At 37.6% G+C, this 26,173-nt stretch overlaps 1 protein-coding gene and 1 long non-coding RNA gene across 7 annotated transcripts in view; one reads left to right on the top strand and one right to left on the bottom strand.

Moving 5' to 3' along the window:
* The window catches only part of SH2D1B (SH2 domain containing 1B), a 40,397-nt gene extending 18,070 nt beyond the window's left edge, over positions 1-22,327 (bottom strand). For 2 of the 5 annotated variants that reach the window (XR_002643441.2, XM_022565532.2), the window contains exon 1: positions 18,813-19,054. Coding sequence is in view for 4 of the 5 variants with exons in the window: in XM_022565532.2 (XP_022421240.1) it covers positions 18,813-18,961 (149 nt within the window). In the remaining variant the exon portion in view is untranslated. Of the gene's footprint in view, positions 1-18,812; positions 19,057-22,205 lie in introns of those variants that run through there. The other 3 variants (XM_089912051.1, XM_022565533.3, XM_089912056.1) reach the window with 2 other exon arrangements.
* The window catches only part of LOC111170406 (uncharacterized), a 36,560-nt gene continuing 28,556 nt past the window's right edge, over positions 18,170-26,173 (top strand). For both annotated transcript variants that reach the window (XR_016393332.1, XR_002643443.3), the window contains exon 1: positions 18,170-19,484. This is a non-coding gene — a long non-coding RNA (uncharacterized LOC111170406). The remainder of the gene's footprint in view (positions 19,485-26,173) is intronic.

Here is a 26,173-nt window from a genome sequence, read left to right as displayed (position 1 = left end):
ACAGCAATCAGAGAAGAAAAAGAAATAAAACGAATCCAAATTGGAAAAGAAGAAGTAAAACTGTCACTGTTTGCAGATGGCATGATACTATACATAGAGAATCCTAAAGATGCTCCCAGAAAACTACTAGAGCTAGTAGTAGTTTGAATTTGGTAAAGTAGCAAGAGACAAAATTAATGCACAGAAATCTCTTGCGTTCCTATACATTAACAATAAAATATCAGAAAGAGAAATTAAGGAAACAATCCCATTTACTATTGCAACAAAAAGAATAAAATACCTAGGAATAAACCTACCTAAGGAGACAAAAGCCCTGTATGCAGAAAACTATGAGACACTGATGAAAGAAATTAAACATGATACAAATGGAGAGATATACCATGTTATTGGATTGGAAGAATCAACATTGTGAAAATGACTCTACTACCCAATGCAATCTACAGATTCAATGCAATCCCTATCAAACTACCAATGGCATTTTTCACAGAACTAGAACAAAAAAATTCACAATTTGTATGGAAACACAAAAGACCCTGAATAGCGAAAGCAATCTAGAGAAAGAAAAATGGAGCTGGAGGAATCGGACTCCGTGACTTCAGACTATACTACAAAGCTACAGTAATCAAGGCAGTATGGTACTGGCACAAAAATAGAAATATAGATCAATGGAACAGGCTAGAAAACCCAGAGATAAAACTACACACATATGGTCACCTTTTCTTTGATAAAGGGGGCAAGAATATACAATGGAGAAAAGACAGCCTCTTCAATAATTTGTGCTGGGAAAACTGGACAGCTACATGTAAAAGAATGAAATTAGAACATTCCCTAACATTGTATACAAAAATAGACTCCAGGGCTTCCCTGGTGGCGCAGTGGTTGAGAGTCTGCCTGCCGATGCAGGGGAAACGGGTTTGTGCCCCGGTCCAGGAGGATCCCACATGCCACGGAGTGGCTGGGTCCATGAGCCATGGCCACTGAGCCTGCATGTCCGGAGCCTGTGCTCCACAATGGGAGAGGCCACAACAGTGAGAGGCCTGCGTACGGCAAAAAAAAAAAAAAAAAGGAAAAATAAAATAGACTCCAAATGGATTAAAGACCTAAATGTAAGGCCAGACACTATCAAACTCTTAGAGGAAAACATAGGCAGCACACTCTATGGCATAAATCACAGCAAGATCCTTTTAGACCCACCTCCTAGAGAAATGCAAATAAAAACAAAAATAAACAAATGGGACCTAATGAAACTTAAAAACTTTTGCACAGCAAAGGAAACCATAAACAAGACGAAAAGGCAACCCTCAGAATGGGAGAAAATATTTGCAAACAAAGCAACTGACAAAGGATTAATTTCCAAAATATATAAGCAGTTCATGTAGCTCAATATCAAAACAACAACCCAATCCGAAAATGGGCAGAAGAGCCAAATAGACATTTCTCCAAAGAAAATACACAGGTTGTCAACAAACACATGAAAGGATGCTCAACATCACCAATCATTAGAGAAATGCAAATCAAAACTAATGAGGTATCACCCCCAAACAGGTCAGAATGGCCATCATCAAAAAATCTTCAAACAATAAATGCTGGAGAGGGTGTGGAGAAAAGGGAAACTTCTTACACTATTGATGGGAATGTAAATTGATATAGCCACTATGGGGAACAGTATGGAGATTCCTTAAAAAACTAAAAATAGAACTAGCATATGACCCAGAAATCCCACTACTGGGCATATACCCTGAGAAAACCATAATTCAAAAAGAGTCATGTACCAAAATGTTCACTGAAGCACTATTTACAATAGCCAGGACATGGAAGCAACCTAAGTGTCCATTGACAGATGAATGGATAAAGACGATGTGGCACATATATACAATGGAATATTACTCAGCCATAAAAAGAAACGAATTTGAGTTATTTATAGTGAGGTGGATGGACCTAGAGTCTGTCATACAGAGTGAATTATGTCAGAAAGAGAAAAACAAATACCGTATGCTAACACATATATATGGAATCTAAAAAACAAGACGGTTCTGACGAACATTGGGGCAGGACAGGAATAAAGATGGTTAAGTAGAGAATGGACTTGAGGACACGAAGAAGGGGAAAGGTAAGGTGGAACGAAGTGAGAGAGCAGCATTTACATATATACATTACCAAATGTAAAATAGATAGCTAGTGGGAAGCAGTTGTATCCCACAGGGAGATCAGCTTGGTGCTTTGTGACCACCTAGAGGGGTGGGATAGGGTGGATGGGAGGGAGGCTCAAGAGGGAGGGGATATGGGGATATATGTATGCATATGGCTGATTCACTTTGTTGTACAACAGAAACTAACACAGTATTGTGAAGCAATTATACTCCAATAAATATGTATTAAAAAAAAAGAAGTGAGGAACTGGCTCTGGAGTCAAGAAGACATTAATGGACTAAAATAGCCCAGAAACAGACCCATATATGTATAAAAACTTGATATAGGACAGAGCTGGCATAGCAGATGAATGAGAAAGGGATAGACTGTTTTTTAAATGATAATGGTAATGTTTTCATGTGTAAACAAATAAAATTGGATTCCTGCTTCACACTCTAATTGAAGATCCAATTATGAAAAAACAAAACACTAAGCTTGGGAGAAATATAAGTGACCGACTTAATGACCTTGAGTTAAGGAAGGAGTTCTTAAATCACAAAAAGTACAAGCCAAAAGATAAGATTAATAAACTCACTATATTAAAATTAAAACTTCTATTTATCAAAATATACTATTAACAAAGTGAAGAAGTCCGCAAGTTGGGAGAAGATAATTGCAACCCTAATATATTGATAAAATGGGAACATTAATGTACAATAAGAAAAAGACAAGCACAATGGCCAGTAAACATATGAAAAGGTGCTTCACTTCACTAACAATCAGGGAAATAGAAATGAAACCACATTAGATATAATTTCATACCAGATTGGCAATGATGTAAGAGTTAACTAATTCAAAATATTGGCTGTGATTTGGAGCTATACAAGGTTTTATATACTACGAATTGGGGTATAATTAGATATGAATATCTTGGAGAACAATTTGGCAAAATTTAGTAAAGTTGAAATGTGTATAATCCATGAGCCCAAGTGTCTACTCTTTCGGATTGGCACTATTGAAACAAAACTGACAATGCCAATATTTTATTCCTTATTAGAAAACAAAGATCAGTGAAACTGTGTATTTATTACATTTAAATATACTTTAAAAATAAGTATATTATAAAGTACAAATAAAAGTGTAAATTAATGAAAAATACATATTTTCTAATATGAACTATTATTAGATTAACTTAATCAAAGTACAGTATTCAAAAATAACACATACTCTATAAAACTTACTAAATTATAATTAATAATGAAAGTTTAAAGTAAAATAGCTTTTTTAGTGCAATTTTGAGATTAAAGATAAAAGAACAAGGGAGGGAGGGAGAGGGAGGAAGGCGGGGAGGAAGGGGTATCAGTGGTGTCATCACTGATTTCTGAGGGGTTTTGGTGCAAATTTTTCCACCTGTTGGAAAAGCTCTATCTGTTTACACTAGTTGGGAAATGCTAAAGATGTAAGAATAGGCTAAGTAAATCTTTTCCTATGATTTGTTGATCTTCAACAAACATCTCTTCTGCAACTTTGAAAAAAATCTATTATGAACATTTTGGCTCTTTGTGGGAGCTGATATCTCTTTACTGAAAACAAGCTACAGAGTTTGTTATTTAAGACTTTAGTAATCACAGTGGTTAACTTTCTAGATTCCAGATGCTTACTGACTGCTCTGAAACAGCCTTTATCCAAACACAAAAGCAAAACAATTAAACAGATAAAAAGTGCTCACCACTAAGCATTTGTTATTTTTGCCAACAACCTCACTTCTTTTGAAGTACACTATTTTGTGGTAAAGGCTATGTTTTAATTCTCTAATAATTCTCTTTTAGAGTGGTTTTACTTTTTTCAATATTCAAGAAAATTTTTATGTTTTTCAAAAAACAGACCTAAAATGAATATAGTCTTAAAATTTGTATCCCTGATTTTCCCCCTGTGCTTTTAAGAGTATGGAATGGGGAATGGGGTGACTTCAGGCTGATTCTCATGGGGAGAGAAGAGGAATGATGGGTAGATGGGGTTTAATCGGTGTATGTATTCCTGTTTTAACAGGTCTCAAGTGATAATCAATATCACAAGAACCTCACTATCTACATACTACATACCACGATAACCAGCCACATGCCACCTCTGCCACCCAGGCTTTGCTCAAAGACTTGGCAGAGAAAGGCAGCTGAATTGATTCAAGGCACCTAGTGCTTCAGGTAAGGCACCCTGGGGTGGGGCATTCCATCAGGGGGAAAGGAGGGGAACCTTTGGAAAAAGTAGTCCATTACTATCGAAACATACTTATCATACCGATTTTTAATTATCCATTTCCTCATCTGTATTTCATACTCGGGCCAGAATCATGTCTGCTTTGTTCACTCTAGCACCATTGCCAATCTTACAATACATTCTCAATAACTGTTTGCTGAGTTGCATTGAATTATCTTAATAAGAAATGTGCCAAGTGTGTATGAAAAATCTTACCAAGAGACATAAATGAACAAAATAAAAGGAGGTGGAATGTTTTTGAATGGAAAGACTGACTACTGTGAAAATATTAACACTTATCAAATTATATTTTAATTTGTATTTCTACCTCCAACCTGCCCCTGAACTCCAGACTCATTTTTTCTACCTAACATTAACTACTTAACATTAACTACTTAACATCTCCTCTTGGATGTTAGATATTTCAAGCTTAACGTGTCCAGAACAGTGTCTCCTACATACGAACAAGTTCTGTACTGAGAGCACGTTCATAAGTCCAATTTGTTTGTAAGTCCAATTTGTTCTTAAGTCCAACAAAGTTAGCCTAGGTACCCAACTAACACAATCGGCTATACAGTACTGTACTGTAATAAGTTTATGATACTTTTCACACAAATAATACATAACAATCAAACAAACAAAAATTTTTAATCTTACAGTCCAGTATCTTGAAAAGTACAGTAGTACAGTACAATTGCTGGCTTCCAGGGGCTGGCATCGAAAGAACAGGCAAGAAGAGTTACTGACTGGAGGAGGGAGAGGGGGTAGGAGATGGTAGAGCTGAAGGATCGTCAGCAACAGGAGACGGAGGGCAAGCTGCAGTTTCACTTATGCCTGACGTTGATGGCACAGGTTCTGGTTCCTTGCTGGATTCAATTCTATCTACCCTCTTGAAAAAAAAATGATCCAGTGATGTCTGGGTGGCTCCTTTTTTCTCACCATAGACGACACGGTGGCACTGGATTGCATTCTGAATGGCTGCTGCAACCTTCGTGTACCATTCTACATTCAGGTCCTATGCCTCAAAAACTACCAGTGCCTCCTCAAATAAAGAAAATCCCCTTGCCATTTTCTGTGTCGGGAATCTCTCCTTAGCAGTACCACCTACGTCACCGCTGCTTTTACGCTTGCTACCAGACATCCTGGGCTTGAAATAAAGATACTGTACTACTGTACTCTATACAGTAAAGCACACAAAAGCACAACCACTCGTAGAGGATGCACGCACGTGGCAAGGTACACCAGACATGTGAACTAACTTACGTGATTGGACATGCCAACGCGTGTTTGCATCTTTGAAAGTTCACAACTTGAAGGTTCTTATGTAGGGGACTTACTGTACTAGTATATACATGTGCCGGATATTTTCTGTATCTCCAGATCCTCTTTCTAACTTTCCCCACTCTGCTCTGTGCTCTGACCTCTATGGGCTCCCTTGCTCTCAGGCCTCTGATTGGGTTCAGTCAGTGGGAGACAGAAATGGATATTAGGATGTTAAACCAAGAAGGATAAAGTAGCTGATTTACTTTGTTATACAGCAGAAATTAACACACCATTGTAAAGCAATTATACTCCAATAAAGATGTTTATAAAAAAGAGTATATACAGAAATGGATATTAGGATGTTAAACCAAGAAGGATAAAATAGAAGATTTGTTGGCTGAATTCATAAATAAAGGCACACTCACCCAGGATTCGGAATTAATGTGCTAGCTCATGCACTGGGGAGTGACATAAACATTCTGCTAGACTGGTTAATTGAAGCATGGATTTAATGATGGCTCACATTCAATGGAGATCAAAATGCCAAAACTTCCCTGGAATTCTATAGAGAAAGGAATCTGAAAACTCAGGAAGATGGGAATATTATAATAAATCTATTAATGCAAACTGTCTAGTTATTCCTCACCCCCCTTCAAGGTGTCTGAAGGCCAGCACCTTCATGATGAACTAAAAAATAAATTGTGAGGAGAGAACCAGCATCTTTGGAAACTGTTTCTCTGTGCTGTAAGCTGGAGTTGACAGTGGGAAACCCTGAAATGGTTGGGTGCCCTGATTTTAGTGGAAATAATGGGATCGAGGAATAGTAGAGGTTAGGTGTTAGCACTCAATGAGAGACAAAGACAGCACAATTATCGTAAGCCAGAGGGATGTAACAGTGTAAGAGCAATTTGCTGTACAGGGATCTGTGGTGATGTTTAATTGATTCACTGGATTCCAAAGCATAGAATGATGGACAGCCTAAAGTTCTGTTGGATATAAAGTAAGCAGAGAACTTCTAGGTCTTGTGGCACAACACTGACTTGAGTCACAGAGTAGGGATTCTTGGATGTCTTACCCAATTTACAGATTTAATCCAGTTGACAGACTCAGATCCCTTTTATGGAGAGTGGTGTTGGGTTTCTGGATTCCTTTAAGGAAGGAATGTGACCACACTTCCCCAAGCCTTTTCCAGAAGAACGTACAACATTTACTAGGGGCACTGTGTACTGGGAAAAGGAAAAATACCCAATGTTTTTTAGGGTTATTTGATACTGGCTCTGAACTGACACTAATTTTTGGAGACTCAAATGTTCCCATGATCCAGCAGTCAGAGGTAGAACTCATGGGAGTCAGGTGATAGAAGAAATCTTGGCCTGAGTCTACTTCAAGTGGATCCAATGGGACCACGGGACCATCCTATGGTTATTTCCCCAGTTCCAGAATGCACTTACAGACTTAGGAATTGTCAAAATCTTTTCATTCGTTTTTTGAATCATAGAATGAGGACTATTGTAGTGGAAAGGACAAAGCAGAAGCTCCTATAACTGGTTTCATCTGCCAAGACAGTAAACTAAAGCAATTTCACATCCCTGGAAGAGATTTCTATACTAAGGGCACCATCAAATCATGAAATGTACGGTGTGTTGATTCCTACCACATTCTCATTTGACTGACCTATTGGCCAGTGCAAGCACCAGATATATCTTGAAGAATGACTATGGATTATTACAACCTTAATCAAAGGTTATTGTATTTTCAACTGCAGTTCAACTGTACATATTTTTGTGGATAAAATAATCACAGATCTGGCATCTAGATCTAGGAAAAGCTTTGCTGTAGATCAAACAAAATCAATTTATCTAGCTATCTAGCTAAAATTCCTAATAGCAAAGTAGTCAGAACCAGTTGCCTTCATTTGATAAAACTAAGAGTACACAGTCATGGCCTTATCACGCAGATGTGTCAGTTCTCTTTCTGTGGCATAATATAACACAGAAGGACATTGATTATATTAATATCCTATAAAATATGATGTTGGTTCATTTCTGGGTCTGTTTCTATTGATTAACGTTTCTCCTCATTATGGATTGTAATTCCTGCCTCTATTCATGCTTGGTAAATTTTATTTTTTTTGTTTTTAGGCTGCACCATGCAACATGTGGGATCTTAGTTCCCCAACCAGGGATCGAGCCCTTGCCCCCTGCATTGGGAGCATGCAGTCTTAACCACTGGACCATGAGGAAAGTCCCCATACCTGGTAAATTTTGATTCGATGCCAGAAGTAGCAAATTTTATCTTTATGGTGCTGGATATTCTCATTTTCCTATAAAGATTCTTGAACATTTTTCTAGGGTGCAGTTAAGCTACTTGGAAATAGTTCAATCTTTTGGAGACTTGTTTTAAATATTTTTTAGGTGATACAAGAGCAGCCTTTAGTTCAGAGCTAATTCTATCCCACTACTGAGTCAATATGCTTCTGATTATTCTAACTGAGGTCCATGAATTATAAAATTTTCTACTCTGGTGAGAATACAAACTATTTCCAGACCAGCGTGAGCTCCAGAGATTGTTCCTTTGGCTTTTAGGGTGATTTTTTTTACCCAGCCTGTTTATTTACCTCATGCACATGAGCTATTCAACACTAAGCTGAAGATTCAAGGAACCCCTCTGCAGATCCCAGGAGCTCTTTCTTAGTGTATCTTTTCTTCTGTGTTCTCACCCCCATAAACTCTAGGCACCTTGGCCTTCCTGGACTCTTAGCTCTATTTCATCAACTTAGGGAGACATAAGGCTCTACCTTGGTAGACAAGGACATTAATACAGTTGTTGTTATTATCTCAGATGTTCAAGAATCTAGAGAAAAGAGAGCTTGCTAAGTAGAAACATGGATGATATTAAAGAAACACCCAAATTAAACTTCTAGAGATAAAAACTACATTGTATAAAATGAAGAATTCACTGGATGGGATTAGCAGCAAATTTCACATTACAGCAGACAGAAATTAGTGAACTTGAAGACAAAGCAATAGAAACTATCCAAAATGAAAATCAGAGAGAAAAAAAGACTGAAAAAAATAAACAGAGAACCTGTGAAATGTGGAACAACTTTGGGTAGCCTAATACACCTGTAGTTAAATTCCCTGAGCGGGAACAAAACTATTTAAAGAAACAACAGACAAAAATTTTCTAAGTTTGATGAAAATTATAAACCCACATGTACAAAAAATTAAATTCACCCCAAACTCAAGAAACACAAAGAAAATTACACAAAGGTACATCACAATCAAATTGCCTAAAACCAATGATAAAGAGAAAATCTCAAAAGCAATTGAAGAAAAAAATACATACCTACAGAAGAACAAATATAAGGACAGCAAACTTCTTATCAGAAACGCTGCAAGTCAGGAGACAGTGGAACAAAATCTTAAGTGTATTGAAAGAAAAAATTAACCTAGAAATCTATATCCAGGGAAAATCTTTCAAAAACTGAAGGTGAAAAGAAGACATTTTCAAATACACAAAAGCTGAAATAATTTACACCAGTATATATGCACTACAGGAAATGTTATAGGAAGTCCTTTAGACAGACAGAAAATGGTACCAGGTGAAAATCTGAAACAATACTAATATTTCTCAACTAGGAGTGACTTTTGGCAATGTCTTGAGATATTTTTAGTCATCACAAGTTGCACAGGGCATTCCCCTCAACAAAGAATTAGCTGGCCCCAAATTTCAATAATGCCAAGGTTGAGAAACCCTGGTACATGCAAAGGAAAGAAGAGTACCAGAAATAGTAATTATGTGGGTAAAGAAAAAAATATTTTTCTTATATTTAAAATCACTTTAAAAGATAATTGATTGCTAAAAGTAAAAGTAATAACAATCTACTGTAGGGGTAATAAAATATATAGAAATAAAATGGATGACAATAAGAGCACAAAAGCTTGATTAGAGTGTGGGAGAAATGAAAGGATATTATTGTAAGGTTCTTGTATTATAGGTGAAGTGGTATAATATTACTCAAATATAGGTTATAATAAGTTAAACATGAATACTATAAATACTAAATAAACTACCAAAAAACAAAGAATTATAGGTAGCAAGCCTGCAAAAGAGATAATTTGGAAATAATTTAAATATTCAATCAATTCCAAAGTAGGCAGAAAGGGGAAAAGAAGAACAGATGGGACAAATAGAAAATAAATACCAAGATAGTAGATTTAAACACAGTCATATTAATGATCACATTAAATACAAATGGCCTAATCATCCCTATTAAAGGGAAGTTATTGTCAGAGTGGATAAAAAAGCAAGACTCAGGGGTATGATTCTTACAAGAGACCTGATATAAAAATGAAAACACAACTAGATTAAAAGCCAATTGATGGGGAAAGTATATACTATTAACACTAATAAAAAGAAAGCTAGCAATATCAGCTCAGAGCAATGACTATAACCAGGAATAAAGAAGCGGGGTTTTCAAAAAGATAAAGGGGTCAATTAATCGAGAGGATATAACAATTCTAAATGTTTATGCACCTAAATGTTTGTTTCAAAATACATAAAGCATACATGTTTTTCCCAAAAAGATATACAAATGGCCAACAGGTACTTTAAAAGGAACTCAGTATCTCTAATCATCAGGGAAATTGAAATCAGAATCACAATGAGATGTCACCTCACATGTGTTAGAATGGCTATCATCAAAAAGACAAGAGATATCAAATATAGGTGAGGATGTGGAGAGAAGGGAACACTTGTGCACTGTTGGTGGGAATGTAAATTGGTGCAACCACTATGGAAAACAGTATGGAGGTTCCTCATAAAAGTAAAAATTATGATCCAGTAATCCCACTTCTGAGTATACAGTCAAAGGGAATGAAAACAAGATATCAAAGAGATATCTGTACTCCATGTTCATTGCAACATTACTCACATAAGCCAAGATAAGGAAACAACCCAAGTGTCCATCAACTGAGGAATGGATAAAGAAGATGTGGTATATATAAACAATAGAATATTATTCAACCATGCTAGACAGAGAAAGATAAATGCTGCATGGCATCACTTACATGTGGAATCTAGAAAATTTAATCTGTTGATTAACAGTCAAGAAACAAAAATTCATACTACCATTTCAGTTGATGCAGAAAAAAACTCTCAGCCCTACTAGGAACAGGAGGGCTAAAGATGTAGTTAGTGGGAAAAGATTGAATACTTTTACCCCAAGATCAGAAAATGACAAGGATTTTTTGCACTCATCACTTCTATTCTACATTGTTTTGGAAGTCTTAGCTAGTGCAATAAGGCAAGAAAAAAATGGAACAGAAAAATTGGCATGGAAGAAATAAAATCATCTTTAATTGCAGATGGCATGTAGAAAATCATACAGAGATTCTACAAAAAAAGCCACTGGGCCAATAAATGAGTTTAGCAAGGTTGCAGGATACAAGTTCAGTATATGAAAATCAACTGTGTTTCCATTCACTTGCATTGAACAAGTGGAAAGTGAAAATAAAATAATTTAAAATTTTAAATCATTAAAATCTGATATCATTTAAAATAACATCAAGTGTGTGAAATCTTCGGGATAAATTTGACAAAAGATGTACAAGACCTGTTACAAAACATTTCTGAGAGAAATTTTAAAAGATATGAATGAATGAAGAGATTAAACTATGTTCATGGATCAGAAGAATTAATATTACCATGTTAGTTCTCCCCAAACTGATCTCTAGATTCATGCAATCTCAATCTAAATGTCATCAGTCTGTGTGTGTGTTGGTGGGGGGGAGTAGTTGAAAAGCTGAATCTAAAATATGTATGGAAATGCAAAAGGCCTAACATAGCTAAAATAACCCTGAAAAAGTTGGGTGATTTAAACCATCTTATTTCAAGATTTATTATAAAGTGATAGTAATCAACACAATACAGAATTTGCATAAAGACAAAAAAAAAAGATCCATGGTGAGAGCTTAGAAATAGATCCAAACTTATATAGTCAATAGTTTTTGTTTTTTACAAAGGCACAAAAGCAATTTATTGGTATAAAGGATAGTCTGTTCAACAATGAGCTGGAACAAATAGGTGACCATATTTAATAAAACACCAACCCCAACCTTACCCCAGATTGCAAAAATTAAATCAGAATAGGCTACACTAAATGTGAAAGTTAAAAGTATACAACTCTAGAAGAAAACAAGGAGAAAATCTTTATGAATTGCATTAAGCAAGGGTTTATTATATACAACACTGAAATCACAATTCATGAAAGAAAAACATGATAAATTTGACTTCATCAAAATCAAGAACTTCTGTTCTTTGAAATATACTGCTAAGACAATGAATAAAACAGTTACAAGTCAATACAGAATGTTTTAAGACTTTTAACTTCTGGCTTTCTCACTGATCTTGATTGGAGTGTGCATCCATATAACCTTTTGTTGTACTAATTTGTCAATGTGTGTAAAAATGTTAAAATGTTTAGGATATTATCCTGAGGAGAGGGTTGGGCAAACTCTCAAAGATGTAAGCACAAAAATGTTAATCTTCTCAAATTACATTGGGTCCATTGGACCAAACTGGAAATAACCTAAATGTATAGTTTATATATAAATTATGATATATGCAATCAAAATAGTAAGCAATCATGAAAGGATGATGTGTATTGGCTTTCTTTGAAGTGGAAAGATACCCATTATACACTGAAAAAAAGGGTTGCAGGTGATCATATATATAATGAACCATTTATGTACATATATAATATTTGCTTATACATGCATATGAATAGAGAACAGCCTGGAGAGATTAGAAAAGGTGATTTCTGAGTGGTGAGACTGAGATAATTTCTGCTCTCTTTTTTATACCTTTATCAACATTTGATTTTTCTAAAACAACAAAAAAGTTTGAATTTTTTTTTTCTTTCTGAACTCAAGTCTTTCCAAAGATCTCAGAACCTGAGAGCTGGAAATGACTCTTGGGTTCTCTCTCATTCACTCTTTCTGTTGTTTCCTCCTCAGTGAGGACCTGCCCTAAGTCAGGGCTTGGGTTCTTCTCATCTGCAGCCTTCCTATATATGACTACAGAAAGTCCCTCCTTTGCCTTCATAACTGCAGGTGAATTCCTTGCATCTCTGAATATCTATTCCATTTTGACTCTGCTGATTATAAAGCCAGACCCAGTTCCAACTTCTAACACTCACAACGTCGCCTACACAGACAGTGTTTTGCACATTGGTGTTTTCATGCTCTATCAGGCTGTGAGATCAAGTAACATTTCCTGTCCATGGTTACCACATACGTAGCTTTCTGGTCAGTGCTATATGCTGCTGGGCCAACTCTCCTCTGTGACTTCCTTCCTTTATTTCTAACCTTCTCCATAATATCTTCATTTAGATCTATGAAAGCATGAAATTTGGCATATTGCCATTCTAACACAACAAAGAAGAGAGGGTAGCTCATTTCTAGGAAGCAGAATGCAAATTCTACATATTAGGATCTACTGCCAAGCCCTCAAGTCCCCTGCTTGAGCACTTTATAACACAGTTCCAAGGGGACCACATTGAACACATTTCAGTGGAACTGGGGACATTGATAAGAGAGGGAACATAACAACATATTAACAGTTTGACCTCGGACACTTTAGTTAATAAGAAGCTCCATTTCTTTTCCCACAAAATAGAGATATATCACATATGGAAGATGGCTTTGCAAAAGATAAATGAGGTAATTGATGTAACATGCTTAGCACAATTTTTGACTCATAGAAAGCACCTTCATAGTGGCTCTTGCTGCACAGATGTAGAAAAACAGTCTAATACTTGTGTTGTAGATAATTTTGGCTTTGCTTACTTAGGGTTGTACACTGGAATACGAATTGCTTTATGTGACCTTCTCAGAGGAATCTTTCCTGTACCCAACCTAAAGAAGACTCTTTGTCCCTCCCTGTAATACCCCTCTGTTTTGTTTTCACTATATTGTCTCCTCTCACTGGAATGTCATTTCATGAAGGCAGGACTAGTGCCTGTACTGTTTATCACTGTCTCACCAATGCATAGGAACATGCCTGGAACATAATAGGCGCTCAGTGTGTGCTTGTTGAATGAGTGAATGAAACTTCTAGTCATCCTCCAAGTCCCAGCTCCCATGTAGGCCCTCTACTCCTTGATGAATGAATCACTCCTTGCTCTCAGTCATCAGTTATCACACACATCACAGGGTCCTTTTACTTCTTTATTTTCCCCACTAGACTCTGAGCTGTGTTGAAGGCATCAACTGAGTGTCTACCATAGCGCTTGACATGGGAGACTTTAAATAACTGTTGAACAATAACAACTGAATGGTCTGTCTGATCTTTGTGACAACAAAATTTCACAAGAATTATGAAAAAGGCCGTTTTGATGGGGACCATTTGATCCGAGCCTTAAGCCTGAGGGTGCCTGAAATTCTGTTTGCCTTTCAGTGACGTGGGCAGGGAAGAGGGTGAGCCCCGATCAAGTGCAGGTGTTTAACAAATATTTATTTCTGCCTCTCCATTTGATTAGTTATTATTATTTGTATTACATTTCTCAGTGAATTTTGCTTTGAATGAATATATAAGCTAACATGATGTATCACAGAGCAGTTGAGCATAAATGTCAATTTTTAAAGAGAATCCCAGTGTTGACTATCTACCCTGAAATCTTGACCAAGTTCTCTCCTGTCTCTACCACATCTCTTGCAACTTCTTCTAATCTCCATTCGCACTGCCTGCCCCACCGTAGCTAGTCCCTCGCCATCTCCCATCTGCAGTGCCATCATCACCTGCCAGCTTCAGTGCGCTCTCCTTATTAGACTGGAGTTCCTAAAACTCAGCACTGATCTTGTCATTTCCCTGCTTAGAAGCCATCCATGGTTCCCCGTTAGCTACAGAGTCATTCTTTTAAGACCCCATAATATTACCCCAAACTGACTTTTCCAAAAGTTGGTTTCCAAACTACCTTTCCAGAACCCTGTATGATTCTTATGTGTTTTAAAATATCCTATTTCTAGACCTATGTTCCTGCCTTTTCCCCAACCTACAATGCCTTCCATCCCATTTCTGTGTAACCAAATCTTATCCACTCTTTTAAATCCCAGCTCAAATACCACCTCCTCTAAGAAAACTTTCCTGCTCATCTCCTCTGTCCTTGAATTTGTATAATATTGTCTTACCCTTATTTTATTTATTTACATGTTGAAAAAAATTGCAAGTCCCCTATTGGAATCCCCTTAGAATCTCCCTAGGCCTTAGCACAGTGTTTGAATAGGTAGTAGGGATTCACTACATTTTTATAAACATTTTTTTAAATTACCAAAGTAATGCATGCACGTAAGCATTTAAAGTGTGCAAAAGTTATCAAATAAAAAGAATGAATCCACAACATTTTTTTCCTATTTATTCCTCCTAAATTCCCCAGCTGTAACCACTATTATAAATTTTATATAACTTTCAAAAATTGTTTATGAATATACAAGGATATAGGCATACTTTTTTTTTTTTTTTACACAGATGGGATCATACTTTGCATCTTGCCTTTTTCACACAACAATAGATCTTGGAGTATTTTTCATACCATATATAGATTTACTCAATCTTGTTAATGTCAATTTGCACATACTTATGCAGTAATAACTATAAGATACGTTTTTATTAATGAAATTTTGAGTCAAAGGTTATACCTGTGCATTTTATGTTTTGACCACATTTCTATTCAAAGAGGCTGTGTTTAGCATGTGCAAGCACTTCTGCTTCCCAGCAGTTGAATTTCCTCTGGGTATTTTCATAGTTTTAATTCTAAACCCTTGAAGAGGTAAAAATGGTATCACATTATTCTTTTTTTTATATAAATAAATGTATTTATTTATTTATGGTTCTGTTAGGTCTTTGTTGCTGTGCGCAGGCTTTCTCTAGTTGTGATGAGCGGAGGTTACTTTTCGTCACTGTGTGCAGGCTTCTCATTGTCGTGGCTTCTCTTGTTGCGGAGCATGGGCTCTAGGTGCACAGGCTTCAGTGTTTGTGGCACTTGGGCTCTGTAGTTGTGGCTCGTGGGCTCTAGGAGCACAGGCTCAGTAGTTAAGGTGCATGGGCTTAGTTGCTCCACGGCATGTGGGATCTTCCCGGACCAGGGCTCGAACCCCGTTCTCCTGCGTTGGCAGGTGGATTCTTAACCACTGCGCCACCAGGGAAGCCCACATTATTCTTTTAATTTGTGTTTTTTTAGTTATGAGTGAGATCTAGCATTTTTTTATCTTTCTTTTTCACATTCCGTTTCAGAGAATCTCCTCCTCTTGCATTTTACCTAGTTTTCTATTGTTTTTTAAAAGCTTCATTATATGTTAATGAAGTTTTGATTTTTTTCTGTTCGTTTGTCAATAAGTTTTTTTTAACAACAGTTTTTTGTTATAATGGTCATATTTAGCAATCTTTTCTTGGTTTCTGTGTTTTATATCTTGTTAGGAAGTCTTTTTCAATTCCGGGAATATTTTTTTATAGTTCACGTTTTCTTCTAGTACACACAGTTTCATTTAGAAAAATAAGTTCTGTATTAGAACCAATTTGAATTAATTTTACTTCAAGAAGTAAGATAGGGATTCAGGTTTATTTTTTTCTAAGTGACCAGCCAAGTGTCCCAACACAATTATCGCTCATCTTTTCCTCATTGATTTGAAATGCTCTTTTACACATATGCTAAATTCCATACGTATTTGGATTCATTTCTACCAGATTCTATATTCGATTCCATTGATCTCTCAGTACGAAACTCTTTTAATTACTGTAGTAGTTACTGTAGTTTTATAATGTATTTTAATATTTGGTATTAGTCCCCCCCCTTTTTTTTTTTGGCGGTACGCGGGCCTCTCACTGCTGTGGCCTCTCCCGTTGCGGAACACAGCCTCCGGACGCGCAGGCTCAGCGGCCATGGCTCACGGGCCCAGCCGCTCCACGGCATGTGGGATCTTCCCGGACCAGGGCACGAGCCTGTGCCCCCTGCATCGGCAGGTGGACACTCAACCACTGCACCACCAGGGAAGCCTCCCCTTTTTTTAATTAAATATTTTATGGCTCTCTGGCAGGTTCCTTGTGTTTCATTTCCCACCTGGATAAACTTTACTATCTTTGAAGAAAAAATTTTAAATTCTGTTGATTTTTCACTGGAAACATACTGAATTTATGATTAATTATGGTGAACTGATATGCTTTCAAACTGAATCCTTCCCTTCACTGAAGTCTTCTAGTAAGCTCCCCAGGAGCTGTTTAATTTTGTACATTTCATATTACATTTATTCCTGGGTATTATTAATTTTTTGCTGATGTAAATGAGATGTGTTATTATATTTACTTACTGGCTATTGTTGCTGTATGAAAAAGCTATTGATTTTTTAGATTTTAATAATATACGCAGATATCCTTATTGGATTTTCTTAGTTTTTAGTAGTTTTTCTTTTCAGTTAAATCTATATTTCACAGGTATAAAGTCATGTCATCTGCAAATAATAATAATTTTGCATCTTTGTTTTCAATTTTTACATGTATTTCCTTTGACTAATTACACTTGCTAACATCTCCTGGAAAATGTTACATAGTAGTGCTTATAATGAACATCTTTGGCTCATTCATGATTTGGGGGGTAATTCTTCTAGTGCTTCATCTGGCCTTTGTTTAAGGAAGCACCTCTCTAGCTCTACATGGTTAAGAGTATGTAAGTGTGTGTATGCATATGCACACATGAGTGTGTGTTTAATTGAGGGGTTGATGCTGAATTTTATCTAATACCTTTTAAGCAAATTTGAATCAGCTATGCAGTTTGTAACCTCTGACTTATTAATATGTAATTAAACTAATAATTTTCCTATCAGGGAACCATCCTTGATTTCTTGGATTGGACCATACTTGAGCATAGTGTATTTTCTCCATTAATGTTTTACTGGCTTCCATTTTGTTAGTAGTTTATTGAAAGTTGATAGTAAATGAAATTGAAATTGGTCTGTAGTTTTCTTGTATCTGTGTGTGTCTTTTTTCTAGAAAAAAAAAAGTTTTACCTTCATACATAGAAATTGAAAAAAATCAGTAAGAAGACAAACAACTCAAGCTAAAAATGGGTAAAGGATATGATTATGCAATTCTCAAAAGAGGAATTAACAATGGCTAAAAATATATGAAAACACCCTCAACATCACCTGTGACTTGAAAATTCAAACTGCTAACACCTTAAGGCTGCCTTTCTTATATCTGTATTCCTGATATCATATAGAGAAAGAAATATATCCCTGCCTATTCTGTTAGTAATGACAATCTCTTTTGTCCTTATAGCTCCCGAATTCTAAGAAGCCCTGAAGCGCATCCATGGAGATACTTGGATTTTAATTTCTATAACAGGTAAAGAAAAATTTCAGTGGTCTCCACAAAAACAAGAATCTTTAAAGACAGTAGATTTCCCTTGATATCTGTTCAGGATTGCTTTCTAAACTAGGCTAAACAACTTCCTTCAGCAGTGTAGCTCTGATGCTCTGGCTTGGACCTGCATACTGAACTCAGCCCCTTTGGAACCACCAGATGAATTGTTACACAACCAAGTTGTTTGAGAAATCCCAGGTCTCTGTTTCTTCATCTATAAAATGGTGGCTTGTCTTGATAGACTAAAAGCAGGATGAAAGGAGATGATGTACACTGAAGCCTTTTACAAATCCAACGAAATTTGAAATATTATTAGTATTTTAAGAATCACAAGTGGAGCCAGCAGAATCCATGTAAAAAGTTGGCCTCTCAGATAAAAATTTTATAAAGGGCACCTAGTCTTTTCCATACCAAATAAATCAACCTCTGTAGGAGAGGACCTTTCTCACATGGCTACCTTCTCTGCCTCCCCGCTCCGCTCCCATGCTGCCTGCACTCTTCTCCTCACCAGCCCCATTTCTGCTGCTTCACAGAGTGTGCTCATTGCTTGTATGGCATTTGCACCAGGGAGAGAAGGGCAGGTGGAGGAGCTTGGACAGACACATTCCTTCCGTCCCCTCCTGGCAGTCTAACTATTTCTCATTCTGCTCATTGGGGCTGCGAAGTCAGTGAAGTAGAATTTCTTTTCTACTTGGTTATCAGTCCTACACTTAGCATAAGGTTTCAAATGTGTGGAAGATGAGGCTACTCACGAGACACAGAGGCACAGGACTCCGGGCATAGACTCACTGTCTCTTAACAGAAAGTTGCCGTCCACCCCTTCCTTGAGCAGCAAGGTCTCACAGTCTCGCTTGGACAGAGGGCCGTGGTAATAAGGCAGATCCATGGTGAGCGCTCTCATATTCCAAGTTCAGAGACAACTCTGAGGAGAGAAGAGGAAGCAGTTGGCCTAATGGAGCCTGTGGAAATACCTCTTCCTTCTCTGACTTGTGGGAGTGAGATGAGTTTACTTGTGGGACTCAGATAGTTTCACAAGATTCAGGAAATGTGAGAGGTGGGGTAGTGAAGTGACCAAGACTTTTCAGCCTGTAAATAGACCAAGTATGACTCATAGAGGTGGGTTAAAGTGCATTTGGGTACACACTGGAATCAATGATATTTATGGCTCGAGCTCAATGCCAAAGACAAGCCCCCCAGAACTGGGTTGCAGCCGTGTATATCACCCTAAATCACCAGTTTTTACCTTCTCTGGCTCATGGCATCCCTTCCAGGGATCACGTCACTGATTTTGGCTGAAATGGATGCCCATTTTCTGCTGAAGCTGCCTATGATTATGCTATGCTTAGCTCAGAACAGGTGCTCACAAACCGTTCAGATGCTGAATGAATCCAAATATGTCCAGACTCAATGGAACAATTGAGAAGGTAAGATGCGTCTATGGGTCAAATGACATGAGAAATGTAAGACAGCGACGGGAATAGAAAGCAACTGGATGCTGTGGGGGGAGGATGGCTGGGGGGGAATATCCCCTGGCTAAGGCTCCTAGCCACTGGTGAACAAATGCCATTTTTAACATCCTCAAGCATCGTGCCTTTTGGGGAAGGAGCTGGTCCATGTGCAAGGGATATCTGGATATGCAAAATTAGTGCAGGGATACTTCTCCAGGTGGAAGAAAAGAATATATTAGGCTTAGGTTTGAAGAGTCTCAGGTCCTTTGAAGTTTGCATCCTGCAGGACAGCAGTGATGACCAAGGAAAGTCTATCTAGCCTGGGACACTTAGCCCCCTTTAGACAACCTGGTGTTGATGAGAAAAATCTCTCTTTTTCTGCTGAGCCTTTTCTACCTTGGTCAAACTGATATGCTTGGAAAAGATGGTTTCTGTTATCTGAGAATCAGAATTAGTCTTAAGAGTAATTTCTGCGGCCTTTTTTCCCCAGCTTTTTTGAGATACAATTGACATATAATATTGTGTAAGTTTAAGGTGTGCAACGTGTTAATTTGGTACATTGCAAATGATAACTACCATAGCATTAGCTAATACTGCCATCTTGTCACATGCTTACCATTTCTTTACTGTTGTGAGGACATATAAGATCTACTCTTGTATCAACTTTCAAGTATATAATACAGTATTATCAATATTAATTGTAATCACCATGCTGTACATCAGATTCCCAAAACTTATTCATCATATAACTGGAAGTTTGTACCCTTTGACCAATATCTCCCCATTTCCTCCAAGGCTTTTTGAGCAACTAAACCATCCTACATAGTGTTGTTTTATGTTCAAATAAATCTTTATTTACAAAAAGAGACACTGGCATGATTTGGTCGCCAGCTATAGTTTGTCAATCCTTGATTTAGAATAGTAAAATTTTTAACTGAGTACATGACTGCCTAGCTAAAGGCTATTTTTCCTATCTGTGACCACGTGACTAAATTTAGTGTCAATATAGATTAGCATCCTACATAGTATTACTTAATTAGCTATTAATTAATTAATTTCAGATAGAAGCCATGTAAACATATCTATAATCCAACGTTTTAAATTGAATTACATTTACTTAACTTTAACAATTACCATCACACAATGTCAATTAGTGTGAACTATATGTAAATTTCTCTCCCTATTCACCTGCCTTATCCAAATAGCTATAGGAATTTGTACATATCTCAAGTACCTATCTATAAAAATAGAACCGTGTGCTCAGGACACATCCTTACTTCCCTTAATTCCTTCTTAACTCAGATGATTATTTTATCTTACTGCTTTGCTTACCAGCTGTCTACCCACTCTTGGGGATTTGCCTTACATTGAACTTTCCTGTAGCAGATTTTTGTTCTTCCTTGGAAGTCCCACTGCCCTGCTCTTGGTTTAATGTAGTGTAATGGAGTGACACTAACTGAGGAGCTTGTATCAGAGAGATATGCTTTCAAACTCCAGTTTCTCTTGTGTGAACTCAGGCCATTTGGTGTATAAGTTTTTTGAGAATTATGGCAGCTGAGGAGAGAACTTTTACTCATGAAAGAGGAAATTGGGTACTAAGCTTGGTGTGAGGATATTTTGGGGCATAACAGAGGAAATAATTGGATATACACTCAAGGTCTTTATCATCACAGGGGCTTTCATGCCTTTTTTTCCTGTTTCAAAACCCAGTTCCTTCATCCTCACTCATCAGAAGAGAAATGAAAATTAAATCCATACTGAGGTAACATCTTTCACCAATCATTTTTCCAAAGAAGATATACTAATGGACAACAAGTACATGAACAGGTTCTCACAATCATTAATTACTAGGGTAATGGAAATCAAAATCACAATGAGAAGTCATGTCACACATGTTAGAATGTCCATGATCAAAAAGACAAGAGATAGCAAGTGTTGGTGAGGATGTGGAGAGAAGTGAACACTTGTGCACTGTTGGTGGGAATGCAAATTGGTACTAGCACTGTGGAAAACAGTATGGAAGTTCCTCAAAAAATTAAAAATAGAACTACCATATGATCCAGTAATTCCACTTCTGGGCATATATCTGAAGGAAACTAAATCACTATGTTGAAGAGACATTTGCACCCCCATGTTCAATGCAGCATTATTTACAATAGCCTAGACATGAAAACAACGTAAGTGCCCATCAACGTAATAATGGATAAAGAAGATGTGGTAAAAATATATACAATGGAATACATTCAGTCATTAAAAAAGAAGGAAATCCTGCCATTTACAACAACAAGGATGGGCCTTGGAAGCATTATAGTAAGTGAAATAAGTCAGACAAAGACAAATACTATATGTAGTAATTTGTTACAGCAGCAATAGAAAACTAATACACCTAACAAATCTGGTTCCCTCAGGAAGAAAATCCAGATTTCTCTCATGGAGGATGAAGCAGCTTCCCTTAACTTTTCTCTCCTCACTCATCTGTAGTTACATTGAAGAGTAGGATCCTATTTACTATGAATTAGCCCAGCAACAAAGCCTTGTTGCAGGAAAAGCATTTTAACTTCCTTTTCTCTCATACTGCTCCACGAACAGTCAAGCCTGTTCATCTAAATCAAACTGCATGAAAAAAAAGTTACCTAATGTTTACTTGCCAAATGAACAAATTTCCTAATCACATCTTCTCCTAAAATTCATACTTACCAAGTTTACCTTTTATATGTGATTGGAGTGTCTCAGCCGCTTTTGAGATTTTTGTTTGCATTCTTCAGGGTTTTCTTTTTTCATTCATGCTGGACATGAATTTTCAGAGGACACTATTCAACCCAGTGTACTTTCCTACTCCCCTCTTCTTCCACCTCCTCTTCCTCTTCTAAACCTCAGAGTGGTTTATGAGATGAGCACCATCTAAATACGAACTGTAGAAATGAGCTCCAAGGCCCCCAGAGAAACTATAGAGCAGAGAAAGGATTTATCTCAGTGATAAAACTCACCTACAGATCCTGGCTGAAGATTAAATGACCTCAGATGAATTATTTGCTTTTTTCTTTTGTTTACTTCTGAGTATTTCAATTTTTAAATAAAGTGATACATGTAAAACTATTTTCCATTATACAAAATAGTTGAAGCAGTAAGACAGATACATTATCTGTTTTCACCTCTTAGATGTCATAGGTATGCTCATATTAATTTAACACCAAGTTATTATTTTCAATATTCAATACAATTATAGCGCAGCTTTTAAAATTTTATTTGATGAATGATGAGAAAATGAGAGATAGTCAATCTGTGGTAGAGGGACTTTAGGAAAGCTGATAGTTCAAGATATGAGGAAATCAGAAAATAGGGGGAATTCAACATTGTAGTGACATCTGCACACTGTTAGTAGATGAGTAACATCTACCACATTAAAAAAAACCAGATTAATTAAGATAGTATCTAAACTAATTTAACAATTCAATGCCCTGTGTCAGCGTATCTCTTAGGATCCTTTTTGCTGCAAAAATGAGTCCCAACTCAAAAAGCTTAAACAGGGATGAAATTCATCTTCCATCCCACTGGAAGTCCAGAGGAGGCATGGGTTCCTAGGCCAGTTGGTAAAGCAGCTCAGTGCCACTGTTGAGGACCCAGATTTTTTCTCTCTTTCCAGTTTGGCCTTCTCAGCAGGCAGCCTGGCTCTTGTGGTCCCAGGATGATTGTCAAAGGTTCAAGTATTCCATCCACACACCTTGTGCAGGTAATTGATCCTCCTGGCATCCCCAGGACCCCTGGGAAATGCTCTGAGAAGGTCAGGGAGTGCTGAGAAAAGGACACACCCATTCCTAGCACACACACACACACACACACACACACACACACACGCCCCACTGTCCACATAGGTGCTCTGGCCCCTCTCACTTCTTTTTCAGGTCAGGGCAGTGGCAGGTACTTACTGCCCAGTGATGTAAATTCTCCTGGGACAAGTGCCCCTTCTCCCTGTGATCCTGGACATCTTAGGAACTTGGCACATCCAGGTACTGTGCTATTCTAAAATATAGTGACTACATAGAAAATTTGAAGATCAGTAAGGCCTACAGATCAGGAGACCATTGCCATGGAAAAAACACCTTTTTTCTCACAATTTCCAAGAGGAGGGGGCACATGGGAAAACATAGGTCACAGGCACAAGAGCAGAGAGGGTGGGGGGGAACTGAGGTCATAGCCTCTATTGTGGTTTCCCTGGGGAGGAATAGGTGAGGCAGGGTAAGCAGGTCTAGAATTGGCTAGTTTGTTTGTTTCTTCTAAGAAGTCTCTATTACTTGTCAGGTGCAAGTCCCACAATCCTCCATTCCAAATAAAACTAATTTTATCTGCATCTCCTCTAACTTACGTTCCTTAGATCACAGGTCTTTTTTTCCTACACAGTATACAGAGAAGAGAAAGTGCGTGTGTGTGTGTGTGTGTGTGTGTGTGTGTGTGGTGTATGTTAGTGCTTTCTAACTGAGAGATAGTTTATTATCTAGTTGAATAACTGTTAGGTGAGAAATAGAATCTCAAACGGTAACCATGGATTACACTTGATATTAAAAACAAATGTCTTGGCAGTTTTAAGAACTGCTTTATGATTTAACTATCTCCATTAGTAGTTAGACCATAGTTCTAAAGAGTTGAAAAGGATGAGCTAATTTTCTATCTAAGCTAATTAGCTTTATGCTCTTCTTTGGCCACATAACTTGAATTCAGTGAAATGTTTTGCTGGTCCATTTCTTCACTGGTATAGAGAATGTCAACTGAAAAAAAAATGCAAAATGTAAGAGCAGTGAGTTTCAGTTTTATACGAGGACCTTACTGAGGACTAGAACCTGGGAGGCAGCCTCTCAGATAGCTATGAGGAACTGCTCTGAAGAGGTGGGAGAGGAGCCAGGATATATATGATTTTTTGGGGGGTGGGGTGGGGTCTGGGAAATACATGTAGTCAAGCATAAAACTATTAATGCTAATCATAAAGAGCAGATATCTCAACTTAATGATTTTAGTGCTTTTTTTATGTATAGGAAGATGCAAGAATCTGGGGTCATTGAAATTCTCCGCTAGACATGCATCTTAACTATCTAGGGCCCCTTGTATCCAAAAGCACAGAATGCTTCCTGTTTCTAGAATTGGCTAGTTTGAATCATTTCAGTGGACTCTGGAGCATAGGGGTTGTTCCTAGTTGCCTGGTACCTCGCCCTGGGTGGTTAGGACTGGTGGATAGTGGCTGGGAGTGTGAGATAATGGAGATGGTTAGGAGTATGGGCTCTGGATTGGTTGTCTTTGCATTTGAAAAGAGATGCGAGCTGTTTAGTATCTCTAGGAATTGGCTAGCTCTGGTCAGGGCAGTCCCTCCAGAGGCTCAGCAAACCAGTGTGACTAACTTGAGGCAGTGAGTGCTCAGCAGGGTTAGTCCTGAGAGGTTTTCTGGACACAAGACCATTGGTTCAATAAATTTAATTAATTAATGTCCACCCAAAGGCACTAATGGCAGAGGTCTAAGGGGTTTCTCCCAAGTATAAAATGTTTTTCTTGGGGACTTCAGAGACGATACAGCTGCCTGATTGGCTAATGTGGGAATAACTCCAGTGGAGTACAACACAGCTTGCAGTGGACCCCTCCCCAGCACTCGAAATTTAGATAGAATTACCTCAATTCCCCAAGTCCGTGCCCTGGGGAAATTTCTCCAGCGTTTCTGTAAATTCCTAGGGACTTAATTTTTTTTTTTTTTTTTTTTTTTCGGTACACGGGCCTCTTACTGTTGTGGCCTCTCCCGTTGCGGAGCACAGGCTCCGGATGCGCAGGCTCAGCGGCCGTGGCTCACGCACGGGCCCAGCCGCTCCGCGGCATGTGGGATCTTCCTGGACCGGGGCACGAACCTGTGTCCCCTGCATCGGCAGGATGTACTCTCAACCACTGCGCCACCAGGGAAGCCCGGGACTTACTTTTTTATGATCTCCTCTGCCTCCAAGTTCCTGTGCCTCACATTCTCTCCTAACACTGCCATGTGGGCCCATAGAGCAATACTGCAACACTTTTTCTAATGCCTTTCCCTGCCAAAATCAAAATTCACTCATAAGAAGGGATTGGTGAGCAAAGTAGAATTTACTGAAGATTTGCAGAGGAGGTAGGGGAGGAGAGGTTTGCCTTGCACACTCCACAACAAAATAACTTAGAAATATATTTAGACATTCTGATTCCACAGAGTGACTTTTCAGCCAACTGATATCCCAAGAACTCTCTTTGACACCCTTGCCCCTTTCCCATAAGCAGAGTCTTGTCATATCTCCCTTCTTTGTACACAGTGATATGCAAATTAGTCAATCAATCAAACAAGCAAACAAAAACACAAGATAAAAGGAGACAAAAAAACTCAAAAAAGATTACATTGTTGAACTGTATATCAAATATAGTGACAGGTTATATTTAATAAGATTTTGAATAGTGCAGATCAAAAAGTGTGACATGAATTACTAAATATTCTCCAAATCCTCCTAAATCAGAAAAAAATCTCTTGAATAATTACAAGGTTGGTGAATGATATAAATCATAAACTCAAGTATATTAATAATTATATTTAATGTAAATGGACTAAGTGCTCCAGGTAAAACATAAAAATTGATGGATAGGATTAAAATAAACAAAATCTAACTTTGTAATGT

The sequence above is a fragment of the Delphinapterus leucas genome, chromosome 1, assembly GCF_059928025.1.
Source record: "Delphinapterus leucas isolate spDelLeu-1000000601 "Yukka" chromosome 1, BTC_Dleu_Yukka2, whole genome shotgun sequence".
Lineage (NCBI taxonomy): Eukaryota > Metazoa > Chordata > Mammalia > Artiodactyla > Monodontidae > Delphinapterus > Delphinapterus leucas.
This window is presented reverse-complemented; position numbering and strand designations above follow the sequence as displayed.